Genomic DNA, 21,781 nt, shown 5'->3' with positions numbered 1-21,781 from the left:
CTAAACTAATGACTCATTGTGCTGAAAGACTTAATGAAATCAATAAGTGCGGGGGTTCAAAGATTCAGTTCTAAGAAATCAGTAGGATATTACATGGAAGGTAAAACTAAGACAGTGGGGCATGACAAAGCAGATAAATTGAGTTAAGTATGAGAGTCTCATTAGCAAACAGAACCAATACACAGACTTAGAAGGATGAAACTCATAATGATTAGTGATGCCTCTACATGATCTGATTATTAATAAGAGGAGTAAGAAAAATAAAAAGAAAGCTACCATTTACTGAGTGCCTACTAGATAAAACATGTAGCACTAGTATTTCTCATATGCACTTGCATTTAATCCAGAATTTAAACTGTGCAAATATTTTTTAGATGGAAAAAACATACAAACAAATAAAACCCAGCTGAGCTCAGAAAAGTTAGACAAGCTTTATCACGGTCACATGAATCTGGGTGTGTGACACAACTCCACAGTCTTGCTAGGTTATTGTACCTAATAAAAGGGAGTTATTAGAATGTAGGGTTGAGGGGCACCTGGGTGGTTCAGTCAGTTAAGCATCCAACTTCAGAGCAGGTCATGAATTCACAGTTCATGAGTTCAAGCCCCACATTGTGCTCTGTGCTGACAGCCCAGAGCCTAGAGCCTGCTTTGGATTCTGTGTCTCCCTCTCTCTCTGTTCCTCCTCCACTCACACTCTGCCCCTCTCCATCTTTGTCTCAAAAATAAATAAACATTATTTTTTTTTTTTAAAGAATGTAGGGTTGAAATCTGGAGACAAAAACTCTCAAAGGAAAAGGATGATGAAAATCATGGAAGCCAATAACATCTTTAAGTTTTACTCAGTTGAATTTTGTTTTGTAATAGGACCCTGCAAAAAACGAAAGTACATACACTTAGCTTTGCATGTGTTTCCGATGTTCATATTGTGATCATAGGCATACTTTAAGGACAGGAGTTATATACGTTTTCCAAAAAACTAAAGTCATAATGAATCCCCTTATCTTGGAAACAGATGGCTTAAGACAGTTTATGCTTCACCTTTTTACAGTAGATAGTTAAAGAAAAGAGAACACCCATTTATTTAGCATTTACTAGTGTCAGGTATTTTTTTTATGGTCTAACAAAAATGATACACAGATATCTCAATTAATAAACTTTTACTATGTACTCTCAATCTGTCAACAACAGAACAGAAAGAGGTTGCCACAGATATCATGCTACAGAAAAAAAGATTAAAAAAATAAAAGCAAATAAAAAAGAATTTTAAAAAGCAAAATCTTAATTGAATTAGCTGGCTGAAATGTTTCTCAGCTCAGTTCCTCACATGGTTGCTGAGCAAAGTTAATATATTTTTTCTCATGTAATACCTGTAGATACGAATTCTAAAGTATTTTTAGTAGCAGTAGTAGTAATTCTACTAGTATCTGCTGTAGCAGATATTTGTTGATGAATAATAAGTTTTATCATTATTATAGTTAACCATTACATAGCACCACTATGCACTATTCCATGTTATCAATTTCCTATCAACTCATTTAATGTTTTCAAAAACCCTAGAAGTTTAAATAACTCCCCTAAGGCCACATAATATAACTGCTATTCACTGAGCTAGGGAAGGATTCCATATTCATCTACAAAGGTAATAGAAAGGCAGAAATTTTGCATGTAGGATAACAGATCTGGTTTTGAAATTTAGAAAATCAAGTTGAATGAAACAGAGAAGGTTAGGCTGGGACAGCAGATTTGACCACCTACATGCAGACTGAGTTAGATAAATTCCAACTCATTCTGAATGGAATTTTCAATTCATCTTGTTGGCTTAGGATTTTTGGGTTAGGATGGAAAGGTGAATATCCAGAGTCCTGAGAATAATTTAAACCTTGGAATTCAGTTAATCCAAGACGACATGAGAGTAAAACCGTATGTGTGTATGTTTGTGCGGATATGTGTGGATATCAACCTGCTGTAAGTACTTCTTTTCAAAAAGTTACCCTGTGGAGACAAATAGCCTGAGGTGAATACACAAACTATACATTCTGCTTTTGACTGGAGGCTTAACTTGTCAGTGATAATGATTTACATAGTGATCCTCTCTCTCACTGACTAGAAAGTTGCACTAGCTTCAAGCTATGTGCTCTGTTAAGAGTCAGGAAGAGAAATCCTTCCTATTTCAAGCTGGTTTGATTGCTAATTCTTTTCCAGAGGTGATGTGAAATCTTTGTAATTTAGGTGAACTGGTAGCTGTGTTGCTAAGAAAATGTGTGGATATTATAGGGAAAAAAACAAAGTTGTTTTAATGAGTGAATAGCCCTCATTTCTTCTAAATTTATTTAGAATATTTCTACCTCATTTCTTCAAAGTGAATGTTTAATTTATCCAGTCTCTGCTTGTCTTCATCACTTCAGCAAAGGCCCTAACACACAGTATGTCTCCAATAAATACTGCAGAATAAGTATTTTATCTACTTTGACCCAATAATTTGTTAGCACTTCAGAATAACACATTAATCAACTGTATTGATTTTGAAAATAACACATAAATAAACCTGTGGAATGTCATGTTAGTTTCTAGGTTGTGTGTGTGTGTGTACGTGTGTGCGTGATGAAATGACATAATGTGACTACTTTATCTAAGAACTTCAACATTTTTAAAGAGATTATATATCAGAAATGTTTAGGAGCAAAATTTGATGGCAAATATATTTATGTTTGAAATCTGATTCAGCGACTTTCAGCTGGCTGACTGTAGGCAAATTATACAACCTCATTAAGTCTGTTTATGCCTACAAATTGAAATATATTGCAGTGAGTACCTTATACAGATTTTGTGAGCACTGAATAATGTTCATTCTAGTGCTAGCATGAAAGTGTTCAAAATGTTAGCTATTAGTGTTATTAATAGCAGTTAGATCTCCTATTTTCCTTGAGAAATACAGAATGAAAATTGCAATACATGTGATACAGCATTAGCCTAAAATGACCTTCTTCTTATAAAACACCTCATTTTCATAAAAACGACACTCAGTACAAATCTTAGATGAATTTATAAGATAATACAATTTATGGGGATGAGCACTGGGTGTTATATGGAAACCAACTTGATAATAAACTATTTTTTAATTAAAAAAAGATAAATACAATTTAGATAATAGATGTATCCATCACTTGTCTAAAAATCCATTTATCAGACATATTCAGCAAAATAATTATTAGTAGGGAAGTTGATAATTTGAGTAGGTATGGGGTTTTGGTGTATGCATGTTTGGAAAGGTATTAATACTTAGCTACGAATCTAAAGGTTCCTTCCTTTCAATATTTATAAAATGTGCCATTGAAGGTTAGCTTCTATTTCAATAAATTGTAGATATTTAATAGTATAGGTTTTTTGTTTTTTTTTTACCGATTGAGGAGTTTGAAGATGGGTTTTTTTTTTTTTTTTGAAAGTTTGCATGAAATAATACGGTCATTGAATAACACAAAGTTATTTCAACATATTAGCTTTCGTTACTTATGGTTTATTAATGTTCTTTCCATGCAAGCTTCTTTTCAGGTGTTATTGATCAAATATTTCATTGCCATTCATAGTATTATGATGGCGATGATTCTATACTTGTATGTCAGGAACACTTCATAATGCCTGACTGTATTTTTTCTCATGCAATCATTTTTATGCCTACATGGCTCAGAGGAAAATAATCCTTCCTACCCATACTCATCACACAGTGGTCTACAGTATGGCAGAACTCAACACCATTGTGTCCCACCCACATGGCTCTCCAATTACATGGGTTCCTTCCGGAGTGTTGAGAGTCAAAAATCGGGGAACATCTTCAACCTGTCCCTTCACCTGATCTTCAGAGTAATTATTGTGTTTGAACTGTGACATTTTGAGGCACTGCACTTGATTGCCTATGGATTGTGGGTATCCATTATGTCATTCTGAATTTTCTTCTTGTTCTTCAGTATTGAATAGCAACTAACAGTTAAGCACATACTTTTACCTATGACTGTAGATGACAAACATTCATATTAAAGAACCACTACTACTTCTACTACCTGAGATTCATTCCTTCCTCAAGCTCAGTGTTTTATCAGGGTAGGTGACTCAGAATTCTAGAGAAATAAAATGTTGGATTTCTGAGGGCCCTAGAGAAGACTGCAGTCATCTATGTCATTTTACAGATAAGTAGGATATATGCACAAAATGACAGGACTTAAAAAAATCAAGGTAACAGCAATTAGAGCTTTAATGAGAAAAAATTCCAAGGTGTGAAATGCTTAGGGTAATAATAGCTACTATTATATTTAGTACATATACTATTGTACTTAGTAGATACTATGATATCACATCCATAACTTGAGGAATCCCTAGAGAAAAGAAAAATCCTACAAGCTAATTTTCTAGATGAGGAACCTGAGGCTTAACAAAATTAAAAGAGGTTACAAGCCAGAGAGTACATCTGTTATGACAGAATTTGAAACTGAATTTTGTCTAACTTCAGCGCAGGAGTTCCTTACCACAATACTCCAGGTTAGCAGATTTCTCATTTAGGAAAACAAAAAACAAAAAAACAAGCCTCAACTTTTGACCGAGAGTAGTGCAGGGTGTGGTGGTCCATACAAGCTCTTCATCTCGGGAATAAATACAGGAGAAAAACAGGCTAGCCACTGTGGTTATAATAAAACAGTTGTGTTGCAAACCTGCTAAATCAAGATTTCAGAAATTGGTGCTAGATAATGTTTCCTAATTTTGTGCTAAATGTGTGTTTCTGTGTTCATGTGTTTATTCCTCTCAGAGCTGCAAACCCAAGCCTATAGCTCATAAAGAAGATGCCTTGGGTGAAACAATATACCTTAAAAAGTAATTGTAAAATAGAAAATACTAGTCCTTTAAGAGGAAGGAGTTTCAAATTGAAAATCTGCATTTGGTGCATTAATGCTTAGGTTTAGGGAGGAAGGGCAAACACTTAACTCCTTACGTGATGAGCCAGCGAAGTGTTTCTTGTGCTGACACATTTATGAAATCTGAAAGAAAAGGCCAGAAAGCTTGTGGAGCTTTCAGAGGAACAGACCCACGGACTTTGCATTTGCAAGAACTCTTCAACATCTCCAATTCCAAAGTAGGCAGCCTTTCTTCAGCTACCTCAAAAGTTCTCAGGAGAGCAGAGCCTTCAGACACAGACTTTTCCTTCCTTATCACATCTCAGCGAGCAGTTCCCAGACATGCCGATTTCCTTTGTAAATAGAGCAAACTTTCTCACCAGGTCATAGGATCAGCCTGTACCCAGCGCTTGGATTGCCAAGTGACACAGAACTGCTCTACCTTTTCCCACCCAAATCCAAGCCTGGTGAATATTCCTACAGAAAACTTCAACTGCCAAGCACTTCCTCACACATTAACAAAAGAATCCAACCCAGAAGTTGGGTTGCTAGGCTGTATTAAGGAACACTAAGAGGTCACAAGGTAGTGAAGGTTTTTGAGAGCCTCCTTCTGTAATACCCCCTGGGATGATGACTATTACTAAACCAAGTTCTCACTCTTCGTTTGCCAGCAGCAGAAGGGAAGTAGTGTAGTCTTTGGACGGCAGAGACCACATCAAGCACACGACTGGTGGTATACTTAAAACAAGGAATCTCATCCAGACTTTTCCTATTTCATGGCAGCGACATGTTTCAGGATTAAGGGGTCCATATCCTAAGAGTCCTGTTTTGTAAGGCAACCTCAAATGTACTAGGAATCTCAACACACTTCCTAGTGGAAAAGAGTTACCACAGAAGAATGTCTGCCTTCTTCAGTGCTGAGGAATTCACAGAGGACCCTGAGCAGAGACTCAGAAGCCCTGGTTTCTCCTGTGGGTCTTGCGCGGTCACAGTCATCCTATTAGGGCCTCGGGGTTTTTGGAAGAATCAAAAGAAATATTTGGAAGAGCAAATGGCGTTGTTTAAAAATAAGAACTCTTCCATATTCCATAAGAGCATATCAGTGTGCAAAGAAACATAAGGAAGAACCAAATAAAGGGAGGGTGGAGGTGGTGGAGTGTAGGCAGGAGGAAGCATGGGTTTTGAAATCAACTAGTTCTGCATTCCAGTACCCATTCCCTGACTTTATTGGCCATTCTGGGACAGTGGCTAAATCTCTTTGACCCTCCATCACTTTATACGTTAAGGGTTATTGTGGGGGCTAGGAGTACCAATATCAACAGCTCTATTTCACAGGGTTCAATGAATGCTAAATAAGATTTCCTATATCCTGGAAGGCATTAGGTATATACCAACTGTTATTTCCCTTGGTCCTACCTATACACATCCTTCAAATTTCACTTTGTCTACTTTTTCTTAAACCAATAAGAACATATTTATTGAAGGGGTGCCTGGGTGGCTCAGTTGGTTAAGTGTCAGATTTCAGCTCAGGTCATGATCGCACGGTTTGTGAGTTCGAGCCCTGCATGGGGCTCTGTGCTGACAGCTCAGAGCCTGGATCCTGCTTCGGTTTTGTGTCTCCTTCTCTCTCTCCCCACCCTCCTCCAATTGCAATCTGTCTTTCTTTCTCTCTAAAATAAACATTAAAAATTATTTTAAAAAGAACATATTTATTGAAATGTATTTGTCAAGTAGCAGAAACAGAAAATAGTCTTAGCCTCCTCTATGCACATTTTGGATTATTTAAAATTAAATACAGGGGCGCCTGGGTGGCTTAGTCGGTTAAGCGTCCGACTTTCGCTTAGGTCATGATCTCGCGGTTCGTGGGTTCGAGCCCCTCGTCGGGCTCTGTGCTGACTGCCAGCTCAGAGCCTGGAGCCTGTTTCAGAGTCTGTGACTCCCTCTCTCTCTGACCCTCCCCTGCTCATGCTGTGTGTGTCTCTCTCTCTCCTAGAAATAAATAAAAATATTTAAAAAAATAAAAATACATAAGTTATATTGCTTCTCTACTAGAAACAGAAATTCTAATAAAATGGTTTTTTTCTTCCACTTTTTCAAAAGCCCATTCCATAATTTTAGAGAGTTTTAGAAGACATAAATGGTACAAGGGTTTACCCATAGTTCTTCTCCATTTCCCTACTTCTCTTAAAAACTAGTGCCTATTAGAATGACTTCTCAGAATAAACTATGCAATGATTTCATTTAAAGACATTATTCACTTATTATATCTGATTTGAGGTAAAATGCCCACCATTCAGTTTCTAGCACCAGTGGTTAGAAAGGATATAAATTTAAAAGCCAAAATTCTTTTTTGGGGGCAAGTTTAGAAGATCATGTTTGCTGGTTCCCTCAAACTGTTCTGACCTCACGCCAGGTCCTGCCAGCCATGGTTGCTAAGTGAATGCCATGTGTCAGAAAGAAAACACTCTCCTTGTCAAAAAAAAAAAAAGCAAAGCAAACCTATGTGATCAGAAATGCTATAAAAGTATGCATAAACCCATCTGTGCAGAGACTGAAAGAAATTAGTCTCTTCTAGTGAAAATCAATCAGTGGACCCCAAGTTCACTCCGTATGGGTTTCCTCTTTCTCTCTCTCTCTCTCCCCGACTCTCAGTCTCTCTCTCTCTCTCCCTCGCTCGCTTTCTCTTCCTCTCCACTAGCATCCTTCTCTTGCTCTATCACTCTTCATCGTCACTCTATCTCATTTTTTTCTGATCCTGTGTGGTTTTAAGTTTTTGGCTCCTATAAAAGTTTCTCAGTTTTGTGTTCTTTTTTTTGTTTCTGTTTTTGGGTTTTTTTTTCTGTGTCTACCCTCTTTTCTTAGGTTGTAACATTTGTAATGTGACTTTCTCTCTGTAATTCAGAATTTTGGCCTTCTGCTCCATTTGCTGCTTGGCTCTGTCATTTGCATTCTGTGACCCCACCTGATCATCTTATCTGTCTGTGTGTATTTCAGGGGTGGGGGAAGGGGACCTCCATGTTTGCTGCCTGGTCTTTCGGCTTCAACTTATGTCTCTCATCCAACTTGTGGGATGGAGAAAAAGCCACAGACAATGAAATGCATTCCCCATAGTCTAGTTGGGATGTGGAACTTGGCTTCAGCTCTAAAAATCTAAGAACTTTACGTATGAGTTTAATGACAGGAAAAGCAGAGAAGAGGAGAGAAACAGTGGCTGTGATCGATAGGACGAGCCATTGCAAATGTCTAATGATTTCTGAAAACACCTCCCAAGGCTGACTGTAAATGTGCCTGCAAAGGCAGGCAGGGGCATAATCAGAGGCTGAACTCTGCCAAAGCAACACTGCTCTAAGGCACGCGCGCGCACACACACACACGTGAACACACACACACGAGTATGACAAAAAGCAAACTGCAATGAGAAATTCATTTAGACTTTTAGATTCCCAGAAGCACATAAAAAATAAAAGCAAAGAAAACTCAACTATAAATAACCCTGCCACATTCTAAATAAAGCCCTTGAGTGGCTAGGGAGTCTGACTTGCTTCAAAGAGTTATAGGATTTGGTCATTTTTAATAGCCATGTTTGCTTTCTCACCAAATTACTTCTCCTCAGAGAATCCGCTAAAGGCATGAGGGAATTATCCTCAGTGGCCAAAGTGCACCAGTAGCAAAGGATGTGACCGGAACCGGCCAGAGGAAGGTCGCTATCATAAGAGTCAGGAAGGAAGAGATGAAACAGAGAAATATCCATTTGGAAAAATACCCGTGGAGTTGCAAGAAGAATCAGGGAAGTCACTGCGGAGAGCTAAGTAAATTATAGATCCCACCTCTGGAGCCTCTGTAATATTGCCCAGCTCAGTTTCCAAGTGTACAGGGAATTGTTAATAAATTATTCAGCATTAACACAATTAGTTCAAGCAGCTGGAGGGTACAAGCATTTTGTCTTCTTATAGTTCCTGCCTATCTGTACAGGATTTTATTTTTTATTCCACTCAACCATTCTACTCTTCTTGCGGCTGTCTGGTGATTCTCAGTTTAAAAGGAGCCCACGAAATTCCCCAGTCATGGTCAAGGGAATAGACTACCTCTCATAGTCTCCGACATATATTCACAGCAAAAAGAGATCTATGCAACACAGCTGGGATTTTTTTAGGATTAGAGAGAAATAGAAATATGCATCTAGTGTTTTATTCCCTGCCGTTTCCCAATATCCCTCAGCCCTTCTGATCAGGCTCATTTGGATTCTGCTATTGTCTCCCACGGAAGCCCAGTGACATTTGATACTCTGCAGATTTCAGAGCACATCTGCCACGTTGTGGTAAATACATGCAGGGGAGGGGGAAAAAAAAAGGATTCCATGGAGCTGATCAGGGGATAGTTCCTGTTAACTAATCCAGCGTGGGGGGCCCATAGGCTGTTGCCTCTGTCATCACCTGCAGTATAGAGGAGTCCCAGCTGCACATTGATGTCACAGCCTATAGTGTCCAGCACCTACCACATGAGGTTCAAAGGAAATAAGCTGTGGTTCCTACCCAATATCTTGCCTAGAGCTCTTCCAAACATCAGTCCCCACGACCCGTTTCTCTAATTAAGTGGTATGCCAAATTTACTCAGGCCAGATACAGAGCACAAAAGTCCTAATTCAAGCTATCCTGGGGATTGACTGATGATCTGTGTATTTATTTATATTTTTATTTATATATTCATATTTATGTTTACTTTTACTTTAATGCTTTAATGTGCATACGAATTACCTGGGGAAATTGTCAAAATGAAGATTCCTGATTCAGAAAATGAGGCATACAGGTGGTGAATGAAATTCTACATTTCTTTTTAATTTTTTTAATCTTTATTTTTGAGAGAAAGAGACAGAGTGCAAGTGGGGGAGGAAGAGAAAGGGAGACAAAGAATTGGAAGCAGGCTCCAGGCTCCGGGCTGTCAGCATAGAGCCCAACATGGGGCTCGAACTCACAAACTGTGAGATCATGACCTGAGCCAAAATCGGACAGTTAACTGACTGAGCCACCCAGGCCCCCCCAAATTCTACATTTCTAAATAGCTCCCAGATACTGTTGCTGGTCTGCAGACCCTCACTTTTAGTAATAAGAATGTAGTGAATTATATTTCCTTTTACATAAAGACCATCTAAAAGGACTCCTAACTCTACTGAAGCATGAGGTGAGTTAGCCAGACCTAAGGAGAAAGCATGCTTACATCTTAATGGAACATTACAATATTTGAATATTGACAAGATGGTCTTTACTATATTTCAAAATATTCAAAGACTTAGTTAGGAACAGGAATGTACGTTACCAAATTATGGCAGGGAGGGAGGGGGAGAGAGAGTATGTGTGTAGTGGGTGAATTTAAGTTAGCTATAATGGAAATTATAATGGTGAAAATTAATGAAAGGATACCTCACTGAAATTAAGTCAAGGGGTTCAGCAGGGAGAGCCCTTAGACTCATGGTCAGTTGCAGACTCAATTAAAAGATATGCCCCTTGCACATGGATATTACTTTACAACCCCAGAAGGAAGAAAGTCTTACCTTCTCTCCCAGCCAATGTGTGGGTGTCACAAACTCAGCAATGAGAAGCCACCATACTTTTAACTCCCAGTTTACTCCAACAGACTTTCTGTTTATAACAGCCTTCCCCAGTCCTCCCTCCCCTCTATAAAAGAGCTCTTTTTCCTCTGTTCTCTGGAATCATCTATGGTGTTACCACAGCTTGCTTATCCCAGACTGCAATTCTCTTTTATTCCTGAATAAGCCCAACTTTTGCTGGTAAAAGAACTGGCAGTTTTATTTTTCAGGTTAATGATATACATGGAAGGAAAATGCTAAAATATTATAGAAACTACTGTCTAGAAAACATGCACAGCCAGGCCAAATGAAACTCTGTAAATGCTGTAACACTTTTATCTTTCTTAAATAACATGATTCCACAAATATCTTTTCTAGGTTATCCTTATTTATTGAAAAGTTACTTGCAACATGCAGGCAGACTCTAATAAACATAACAAACATAGTTTCCCATTTGGAAGCCAAATATAAACTCTTTATTTCTGGTTAGTATTTGGTCTATCCCAAGGTTATAGAGCCATTAAAGCACATTCAGTAGTATAGCAAGGCTATGGCTGATCTTTCTCTCTTCATCGTTGTGTAAAAATGATTAAATATTTCTAACTCTTTAATTTATTAATTGAGGAGACTGCCCTTTCAAGAATTTAACATCTATGTACTTTTTAAAAATATGATTACATTTTCCAAATGAGATTCAAACTAAATAGTGATCTCCAAGAATATGCTATGAATAAACAGCACTGATTTTAAGAAAATTAAATGATATAACATTGCCATTTATTTTTCTCTCATTTTATTTTTTAATGTTTCATAACATAATAATACCATATCCTAGAAAGTAAAACGGGGAAAATTATAAACAAACTAATGATCCAATCACATTAACTGGGAAACAAATTAATATATTGGCCTATTTCCTTACAGATTCCCCTTTATTGATATCTGGTATAGTTATTAATATGAGTCAATGTCAGAAATTANTTTGGGAAATTTTATAACATGTTTTTTTTTTCCAATTGGGGAAATTTTTATCAGAAACAATGAGCTGTATTTATAAATATGATTAGGATTCTTCCTACGTTAATATTTAAAAGAAAAGTATTATAGGCACCTGGGTGGTCAGTTGGTTAAGCACCTGACTCTTGGTTTTGGCTCTGGTCATGATCTAACAGCTTGAGTTCAAGCCCCACCCTGGGCTCTGGGCTGATGGTATGGAGCCTAATTGGGATTTTCTCTTTTTCTCTCTCTCACTCTCCCTTTCTCTCTGCCCCTCCACTGCTCACTATCTGAAAATAAATAAATTAAAATAAAATAAAATAAAGAGTATTGGCATTTTCAAGGGCAATGGGGGAGTAGCTAAGGGGAAAAAGTAGCAAAATGGTGAAAATTTTTGAATACAGATGATCAGGGTGATCAGTACATAGGGGTCATTATTTTTGCAAATGATTAGATATATGTATTTTCACATGTGCATATGCATATCTTAATAGATGTGTGCCATGTAATCTGTTTGTCTCACACATGCATTTCCTTATAGTCTTTCCACACCTTATATCTTGTTTCAGTTGCAATCATGTCCCCATGTTGTAAATCTTAATAATTTTTAATAATTCAGACTATTCTGCTATGTCAGAATGCAAGGAAAGCTTCTTTTTAATACTGATTACCTTATTGTCATTTATTTATAAAATAGGATCTCATAATCTGGCTTTTCACCCACAAACATATGGCTACTATCATTTGCCTCAAGTGGGAAAAATAGACCTCCCTTAATGAGATGACCCTAGGAAGATTGAGAACATACACAAGACTTTTAAGAAGTTTGACTGAGGGTGTCTGCAGAAATGAGCACAGATTATCCTGGTCCTTACTACTCTCACCTAGTCCCTTCATAAGGCATGAGGCAAACAGGGTGAGGGTGGAGCTACAGAGAGAAAAGATTAGGAGATGATTTGGGATTTTACTCATGCACAAACTCAGCTAATAGATCGTACATACTTGTATATTTGTGCATGTGTGTGTGTGCGTGTGTGTGTGTGTGTGTGTGTGTGTTTAGGGTTTTTGCTGATCTACATCACATATATTACTTCATTTCTTTCTATCAGGATCAGAGATTTCCCAAATCTCTGGGACACCTGTTATTTCTAAGTCAGGACATCGGTCAAGAGGCACATAACTATCGTTTGGCCAGATTGAGACACACAATGCTGACTTGCATTTCTGCCAAATTATTGGTGCACAGGCTCTGTCTGAGTAGGCAGAAGCTCCACGGAACTGACAGCGAATTGTTCTCGCAAGGCTGAGGATACAATTTGGCTGCGGCTGCGTAGCCCAGTGCTCTTTACATGCAAACAGCCAGCAAAAATAATGGCATGTCAAGTGCAATTTTCTCGCCAGCCGCTGACACCATAAACTGTAATATAGTGTAATTATTTGGCATCCCGTGTCCTTCATACTAAGCACCACCCAAACGATTTCCAAGTTACAAAGAAGAGGGAAGGTTAGAAGGTCAAATTTAAAGAGAGAAAATGAGTCAGTGCCTTGGAGGGAGAGAATTATAAATAGATGTGGCATCACCAGCAGTAGAGTTATATCCAAATAAGGAACTGCTCAGAAGCCCAGGTAGGAGGGAAAAAGGGAGGAAAGAGAGCAGAGGAGTTTATGTAAGAGAGAGGATTTAGGATAGATCTCTGACCACCTGGAGAACAAACTGGTTTTTCCCAAAATAAAGCAATATGAGGAACCGAGGATCACAGAACCACAGAACAAGAGCCAAAGGAACTCGGGCAGAAAATCAATAGACGCCGCACTCATTTTTCTTATATTGCTTTCTTTTCCTGTTCCATAGGGATTTGTATCTTAAATATAATTTCATAATCCACGATACCATCACAAGCAAGGAAACTTCCCAAGAGAGGCTGTCTGACTTTCTCTTCCAGCTACTTTGTAACAGAGGTGAGAAAAAGACCTCAAATCTCCAAGATATCCTTCCTATCCTTTCTCTGTGATTCTCAGGTTCCAACCTCAGTTATCTCGCAGTTTCCCTGACCCTCTCTCAGCTCTTTAAACAGTCTTGCACCTGCGAATGCCTCTGCTGGGAATGCTCTCCCTTCCCATCCCTGTACTCTGCTTGTCCTGGCTATAGCATCTCAACTCACAGGCTATTTCTTCAGGGAAGGTTCTACGTTCTACAAAACAGACAAACTTCCTGGGTATGAGCTTCAGTAGAAGCCTATTTCTTTATTCCCGACCGAGTACTTAGCTCCGTTTTAATGTCACATTTGTTCTCACGACCATTTTCCTAATGTCTCTCTTCCCATAGAAGCCCATTAATTCCATGACAGAAGGTTTGCATTTGTATTTGCTCAGAGGGGAGAATCTACTGGTCACAATGCTTAGGAGACAGTAAGTGCTCAATACAGATTTGCAGAACGACTTGATCAATCATCCTTGTGGCTCACAGAAAACGGCTCCCATGACGACATTAAGCTGTTTACGCCATATGCATTTCATCACAAGGACATGACATTTTTTTGTTAGTTGCAAAATTAACGAAAACCACAGGATTTTTTTTTTCCTTTCTCTTTTCTAAGACAAGAACACATAAGCATATAGGTTGAAGAGTCCCATGCACCACCTTATTCTCTTCCAGAATTGGCAGACAAAGTAAACCCTGGAGGCCCTGAGTATGTGGAATGCTAAGCACTTATATGCACACCACGCTTGGAACTACCTGTGTTCCAGAAAGAACTGAAATCAGGAGTGGAGTCTCTTTGGCTGATACCTGTTTCTGAGAAATTCAGAAGGAAGAGTTCTGAGGTACCTTGTGCCATAAGCACAAACGTAAGTTTGCAGATGGACTGGAATCCAATGAAACCACCATCTGGAGGTACTGATTCATGCCACTGGTAAGGGGCTTAGCATCCCTAGAGGGGATCATGCAGCCTCCTTAAAACGAGTTGTTTCAACAAGTTAACTTGCCCGCTATGATGAGCTCAAAGAAAGACTTTTAAAATTAGTAAGTAGTGGGGCGCCTGAGTGGCTCAGTCAGATAAGCCTTTGACTTTGGCTCAGGTCATGATCTCATGGCTTGTGGGTTCGAGCCCCATGTCCTGGAGCCTGCTTCTTTTCTGTTGCTCTCTGCTCCTCCCCCACTCATGTGCTGTTGCTATCTCAAAAATAAATAAAGATTTTTAAAAATAAAAATAAAATCGGTAAGTAGAGACCATGTTTAAACTACCCAGATGTCTATAAGGTACCAATATCAAAATGGAACATGAGAGTAATGCACTGCTCCCTTTATTGAAAAACGCCACTTGTATTAAATCATATTGAATTTATATTACTTTTAAATAAATTCTTTCCTTATTTAGGTGAATTATTCATTCATTTATTTATGCAAAATATTTACTGAACACTTCCTACATGTAGACAGTGTTCTAGGTTCTGGGGATATAGAGTAAAAAGCAAAGGAAACAAAAATCTTTTTTCTTTGTAGAACTTCCATTGTAGTAGGAGACAAATCCTAAATAAGATAAAGTATAGAATGTCTGAGACAATGATCATCAGGAAGAAGAAAGAATAAAGCACAGTCAAAGGATAGGAAATATTAGAGGGAGGACAGTTATATTTTAGATATAATGGGACAGGGAAGACTTCTCTGTGAATATGACTTTCAACCTTATGTTAATTCACTAAGAAATATACAGGCAGCATTACTTCTAACAAGGGGAACCTCTGTAGTCCTACCCTATCCCAGTGATATTGCATAAACCCTCTGTCCCCCTGGGATATCTAAGTTCCCACTCCACCCCACCTCAGTCTAAGCAATAAGTCATCCTTTGAAACACATCTAAATATCACCTCCATCTGGGATCTGAAAGGGCTCTTCTTCAGGCTCCCAGTGTCTTATGCTCACCTGGTGATATAATTGTCTATTTCATCACCCTTACAACTATACACACACACACACACACACACACACACAATTAAGAAAACAATCATGACTAGGAATGCTTAGGTGCCTTAACTGAAGTGAAGCATCCCACTTCGGCTCAGGTCATGATATCGCAGTTGGTGAGTTCGAGCCCCACATGGGGCTCTGTACTGACAGTTCAGAGCCTGACGCCTGCTTCACAGATTCTATTTCTCCCTCTCTCTGCCTCAACCCCACTAGCAGTATCTCTCAAAAACAAGCAAACATTAAAAAACTTTTAAAAAAGAGGGGCGCCCGGGGGCCTTAGTCAGTTAAGCGTCCGACTTTCACTCAGGTCATGATCTCACGGTTCGTGGGTTCGAGCCCCGCGTCAGGCTCTGTGCTGACTGCCAGCTCAGAGCCTGGAGCCTGTTTCGGAGTCTGTGACTCCCTCTCTCTCTGACCCTCCCCTGCTCATGCTGTCTCTCTCTCTCCTAGAAATAAATAAAACATTTAAAAAAAAACTTTTAAAAAAGAATCAATCATGACTACAATTACTATGTGTAGTATACATTATTTTATTGACTGTTATATATTATTTTTCTTTATTTAAATTTTTTGAATTTTACTTGAATCCAAGTTAGTTAACATATAGTGTAATAATGATTTCAGTAATATAATTTAGTGATTCATCACTGACATGTAACAGCCAGGGTTATTGTTCTTATTTGGATAACTTTAGAAGTGTCTTACTAACTTCTCCAAGGTTAACACTCAGAGAGTGGCAAAGGCAAAGTTCAAACTTCTGGAGTGTACATCTCAAGGGCCTGTTCTTTCTCTGCACCCCACTGTCTAGCAATATAGGAAAAACATAATGGATGATAGAGGGTCTATGTGAAGCTCTGAAAAGCCAATCATTCAAAAACTGTCTCTGCCTTTGAGCTTCAACTCAGCCTGTGGTGTCAAGGGCCCAACCATGGTGATTTATAAGAGGGCTTTTTTTTGGTGGGTGGGGGGGCAGCTGGGTGGCTCAGTCGGTTAAGCATCTGACTGTGGTTCAGGCCATGATCTCGCGGTTCGTGGGTTCGAGCCCTGCGCTGGGCTCTGTGCTGACAACTAGCTCAGAGCCTGGAGCCTGTTTCGGATTTTGTGTCTCCCTCTCTCTCTCTCAGTCTCTGTCTCTCTCAGAAATAAATAAAACATATTAAAAAAAGAGGGCTTTTTAAAAAAAATATTTATTTATTTTTGAAAGAGAGATTGAGAGTGGGGGAGGGATAGAAAGAGGAAGCAGGGACAGAGGATCCAAAGCAGGCTCTACACTGGCAGCAGAGGGCCCAATGCAGGGCTCGAACTCACAAACTGCGAGATCATAACCTGAGCCAAAGTCAGAGGCTCAACCAACTGAGCCACCCAGGCACACTGACAGGAGGACCTTTTAAAAAGTAAGTATGCTCCTAAGTAACTAATACTTCTCAGCCCATTCGTGGGGAGAAACTCAGCGATGAAGTGGTTTAGGGTCTGATGTGGAAGAGGGTACACAGAGATAAAACATAAAGAACCAGCGGGCACCTTGATACAGATCATCCCCACACTCAGCCTGGATCTAACTTGAAGCAGTCACCTGAAATGTATTTTTGGCTTCACTACAACCCCAGATCCTCTGAGGCTAATCTATAATAATTCAGGAGCAATTTTCTTTAAGGAAAAATATGAGTGATTGGAAATGTTGTAGAAATTTCTTAAGAAAATAAGTTTAACTCTGATTTAAACTATTTTGAACTGGCCAGGGTAGACAGGAAAGAAAAGAGCTAATTCATTAAAATAGTCATAATGACTCAGGAGCAGTTTGGTCATTTCAAAATCTTAGGGTTCACTGGCAACATTTTTGTCCTTCACAGAAGCATGAATTTCTCAAATATTACTAAGTCACAAATCGATGCTGAAGTCTGCCTGTTTGCTTCTATCGCTATTACCTAATGTAAGTAACAGCGTTAAAATCAGTCATCAGACTTTTACCAATCCAAAGCAAACCCCAATTTAATTACTTTTTCTCTTCAGACAAAAATGGTAAGTTCTCCTAGGTAGAGCATGTTCGGTTATTTATATTATACAAGATACTATCAAAGTAATATACCACCATAAAGAATTAACTAATAGAAATAGAAAATATTTACCAATCATTCATGGATGCATGTGTGCGTAGATCCAGAATTTGCTATGGTAGGAAAACAACTTGCTTGAGGGCTGGGTAAGTTTTAAATACCCAGAATACTTTACTGGACTTTGCTGACTCTGCATTCTATATTCAATAACTCAGTTCTTTTTAAGGTTGAGAATTTTTTAAAACTTTTTTCTTTAAATATTTATTTTTAATGTTTATATATTTTTGAGAGAAACAGACAGACCGTGAGTAGGGGAGGAGCAGAGAGGGAGACAGAGAATCTGAAGCAGGCTCCAGGCTCTGAGCTTTCAGCACAGAGCCCGATGTGGGGCTTGAACTCTCAAACCGTGAGATCATGACCTGAGCTGAAGTTGGACACTTTAACTGACTGAGCCACCCAGGCATCCAAAGATTTTATTTTTTAGTAATCTCTACACCCAACATGGGGCTCAACCTCACAACCCAGAGATCAAGAGTCCCATGCTCTACTGACTAAGCCTGACAGGTGTCCTTGTTTTCAATGCTTAAGAGCAAATTATGGTTTGAACACATGGCAGCTAGTTACTAAAATGTAAATAGGATATGGTGGCTAAAATTATGGCCTTGGGAATCCCCACCTTGATTCAAACTCAGAACTTTTACTAGCTCAATGATCTTGGTTTGCTTTACTAATCCTTCTAAGTCTCAGTTTCTATACTTAAAAAACAAACCAAAAAACATAATGCTGGTCAAGAAGCCCATATTCAAACCCTCCTGGGCCAGATGTGTTTTGAAATTCAGGAATTTCCACATTTGAAACATATTAAGGTACATAAACTGTATAGTAAGTAACACCCTTAGCAGGGTCTGGGGCGGTACCCTATATTCAAGCACATTAACATTTCTGCTGGGAAATATATGAATAGTCATAGAAATGGGATGCATTATGACTATGAATAGCCTCAAGTTAGTTCTGCTATCTGAGTTTGTATTAAACACACACGCACACACAAAAAGATCTTGAGAAATTTTTGTGTTTTATACATCTGAGAAAAGCAATGTAGTACTATTTTGCACACATATTTTTATACGTGTATATATACACACATAAATACATACATATATACACAAAGAAAGAAGGCAGAAAGCTACTGTTAGACACAAACAGGATTGTGCCCACAAAGTGCTTTTGTATTAATGGTCAAAACGTAATAAACATTCAACATTGGCTACAGTGTGAACTTCTTCAAGAAAGAGATCATGGATTTGTACAAGGATATGCTCCAGTATGCTTAGAACAGTGCGGGACACATTAAAAGGGCTTACTAACCATTATTTGAGTGACTCGTGAGATCTCCTCACCCAGATATCCTTTGTCCAAGTAGACTAACTATATGAAATGAGAAAACATAATCCCTGGAGAGTTTCAATTTGCTTTACAGGACAATAAGGTAAAAGCTGGAATGTACTCAGAAGTTCACTAGTCAAACACAGAGTTAACTCAGGTCTTAGAGATCAGTATTTAATTCTCCTCCTTTTTTTCTTCTAAATCACCGCTTTTGGGAAATGAATAATATTGGCATGACTCTTATCGTAATCTGCCGTATCAGGAAAATCAGCCATTGGTAGGCTTATAATTAGAATTCTACCTGCAGTGAGGTGTGTGTCAAAATTAACAGAAGCCTATGAACAGTTCTGAGGAATAAATGTGTGCGGTCTTCAATACCCACAGTATGACTTTCAAAAACACTTATCTACACAAGGAACATTTGTCTAACCTGCCAACGACAACAAAACAAATGTAAATACCCACACACACAAGCACACACACTCATTGTATGACATTTTCATTGCATACATTCGATTCCATCGGACAACGAATGAGCTAGTTTCCAATTGCCAATTTTATTGGATTACAGTACAAAGCACTGTTATACGTCTACTCCAAGAATTTCTTTTTCTCGAACCTAGGTTAATGACTAAAACCACAAACAAACCACAGAACTGAAACAAAAAAGGAGAAAAATCTACCTGCAAATGGACATACATGGCCTCAAAACAAAAACAAACAAACATCTTAAGAATCAAAGTCATAGGAAATTCAAACTGAACAAAAATGTATCCCTCTTCCAAATACTTAAGCTGGAGAAAAAGTATGGCTTGCAGATTTCTTGCACAAAATGGGAAAGAAAAGTTTCTGTGTACATGCATTACACAAGTATTATTGTATCTGAAGGGGTGGAAGTGGTGGGGGAGAGGAGACCACCAGAAGAGCAGTCTGTCTACATTTAAAACTGTTACAGTGGGATTAGTCATATTCCTAAAGAAACCAATAGGTAACTAAACTAACCATCTGGCCTTAAGTACTACAGCTAAGTGTGCCAACAATTCTGACAAGTCGGATGTTAAAGATCTAAAGAGGAGAAACAGATCCTGAAATGGGGATCTTAAAAACGTAGCTTACCCGGCCAACAAGAATCGGTTCAGGTCCAGAAAACTCTTCCAGAACAAACATTTGATTCCAAACCCAGCCTCTTTTGGAGCGGTTCAAAATCCGCTGTTCTTCACTCAGCCTATTTAGTTCCAAAGGGGATCCACTCATTAAAACTTGAGACTGATTCATCGGAGCCATGTAAATGCAAGGGGGAAGAGTAATCCATAATATTATTAATGGAGTCCAGAGATCCAAGAGCATTTCCGCTAGCCGTTTTGGCATGGTCCCTCCAGTTAAGCAAATCACCACGAAAATGAGACAATTATTTTTTTTGCCTCCGGTCTGCAGCCATCCAATTCATCATGCAGTGTGGAGCATTTACTTACAGCTCTGCCACGTGTTCATAGCACAGGAAATAGACATCATCTAAGCCGCTTTTCTAAGACCACGATCCATTGGAATTCCTTCTCATTGAAATTGCCTGCAAACACAAGGAGAGAGAAAGATAAAGGTCCACTGCAATAGGTCTTAAAACAAAACCGCTGCCTTTTAAAAACACCTAAATGAACAACAGCAGGCATTTCCCAAACTCTTTGAATTAAAAAAGTGGATCTGAGGAGTTAGAAAGAGTAGGTCCTTTTATTTGTTAAGCTTTATGTAGATTTTAATATTTATCTGTATCTATGTTAGTGATCACAAACTGCTTAAATAACAGAAGTTCTTTCCTTTACTTGCTACCATCCTTCCTTCCTCCCTTCCTCTTCTGATTTAAAAATGGGTTCCAGTTTACTCTATGCTGAGCAATATAAAGAAAATAGCCTTTAATGGGTATTTTTTTTTTTAATTTACTTCTGAGACTGGGAAAGGAAATTTCCCGTTTTTACAGTCTTAGCTGCCACAAAGCATCAGAAGGGATAGTCCAGTTCAGGGTGCAGAATGCTATTCTCTGCCAGGATGCTAATAATGAGTGAATAAAATTAGAAATCTCCCAGAGAGAGATTCCATAATGTCCAGCATGTATGCTATAATCAGGCCAGTGTCAGAGCTCCCATTCTAAATGTACAGTTGAACAGGAGATTTAAATTATGAAAAGCTCCTTTGGGAATGAAATATGGTAAAAATACAATTTTCAATTGAGGAGATTCAGAAAGGGATGGGCAAAAAATTCCCCATTACCTGAGGTGTCAAAAACATTTTTTTGCTTACCTTCAGCGTGGAAAAATGTGTTTCTTCCCTCTCAAAAAAATTATTTTTTAAGAAAGAATGTTCACTGCAGAACCCAGAGAGAAGCCTTGCTGAATTAGATTAAATGGGAAAATAATTCCTCAAGACACCACGGGGATCAGTTTGGCTCAGGAAATTCATAATGGGGTAGGGAACCTTTCACCTCTAGGTCCCTGGTTCCATTCTGGCTCAGAATGGGAAAGCAAGAAAGTCATTAACATTGGCTGGGTGAGTGAGTGGCCTTAGTGATGCCACCTGAAATGGCAGACCCAGATTCTGCCACAAACACAGGCTATATCTGATCTAACAAGATGGCCAGTGGAATCACCCCAACGTCACCTCTCGCCTGGGCTCAACTCAATTTGGAGGACTGTACCTCAGGCAGCCCCACCCCAATGAGTGCCTACAGTTGTCTGTAAATGGAAGGAAGAAAAGCTTTCAATAGGAAACCAGCTCGGGGAAAACAGCCCAGAACAATGTCCTCTACCTGCCCTGGAACCGCAGCACACAAAGGGAAGAGAAACCTTTCTTTAAAGCAAATGTCCATGACCTTCTCTTATTCCAGTGTGAGAAGCAGACCTTTACAGGCTTCAAATTTAAA

The 21,781-nt window shown here is 38.7% G+C and overlaps 1 protein-coding gene across 3 annotated transcripts in view; it reads right to left on the bottom strand.

The window, feature by feature from the left end:
• Positions 1–20,238, bottom strand: part of CDH8 (cadherin 8) — a 345,469-nt gene extending 325,231 nt beyond the window's left edge. For all 3 annotated transcript variants that reach the window (XR_013336005.1, XM_077767844.1, XM_077767845.1), the window contains exon 1: positions 19,987–20,238. Coding sequence is in view for 2 of the 3 variants with exons in the window: in XM_077767844.1 (XP_077623970.1) it covers positions 19,987–20,238 (252 nt within the window). In the remaining variant the exon portion in view is untranslated. The remainder of the gene's footprint in view (positions 1–19,986) is intronic.
• Between the last annotated feature and the right edge of the window lie 1,543 nt (positions 20,239–21,781).

Source organism: Crocuta crocuta, unplaced genomic scaffold (genome assembly GCF_008692635.1).
Source record: "Crocuta crocuta isolate KB4526 unplaced genomic scaffold, BGI_CrCroc_1.0 scaffold688, whole genome shotgun sequence".
NCBI classification, from domain to species: domain Eukaryota; kingdom Metazoa; phylum Chordata; class Mammalia; order Carnivora; family Hyaenidae; genus Crocuta; species Crocuta crocuta.
This window is presented reverse-complemented; position numbering and strand designations above follow the sequence as displayed.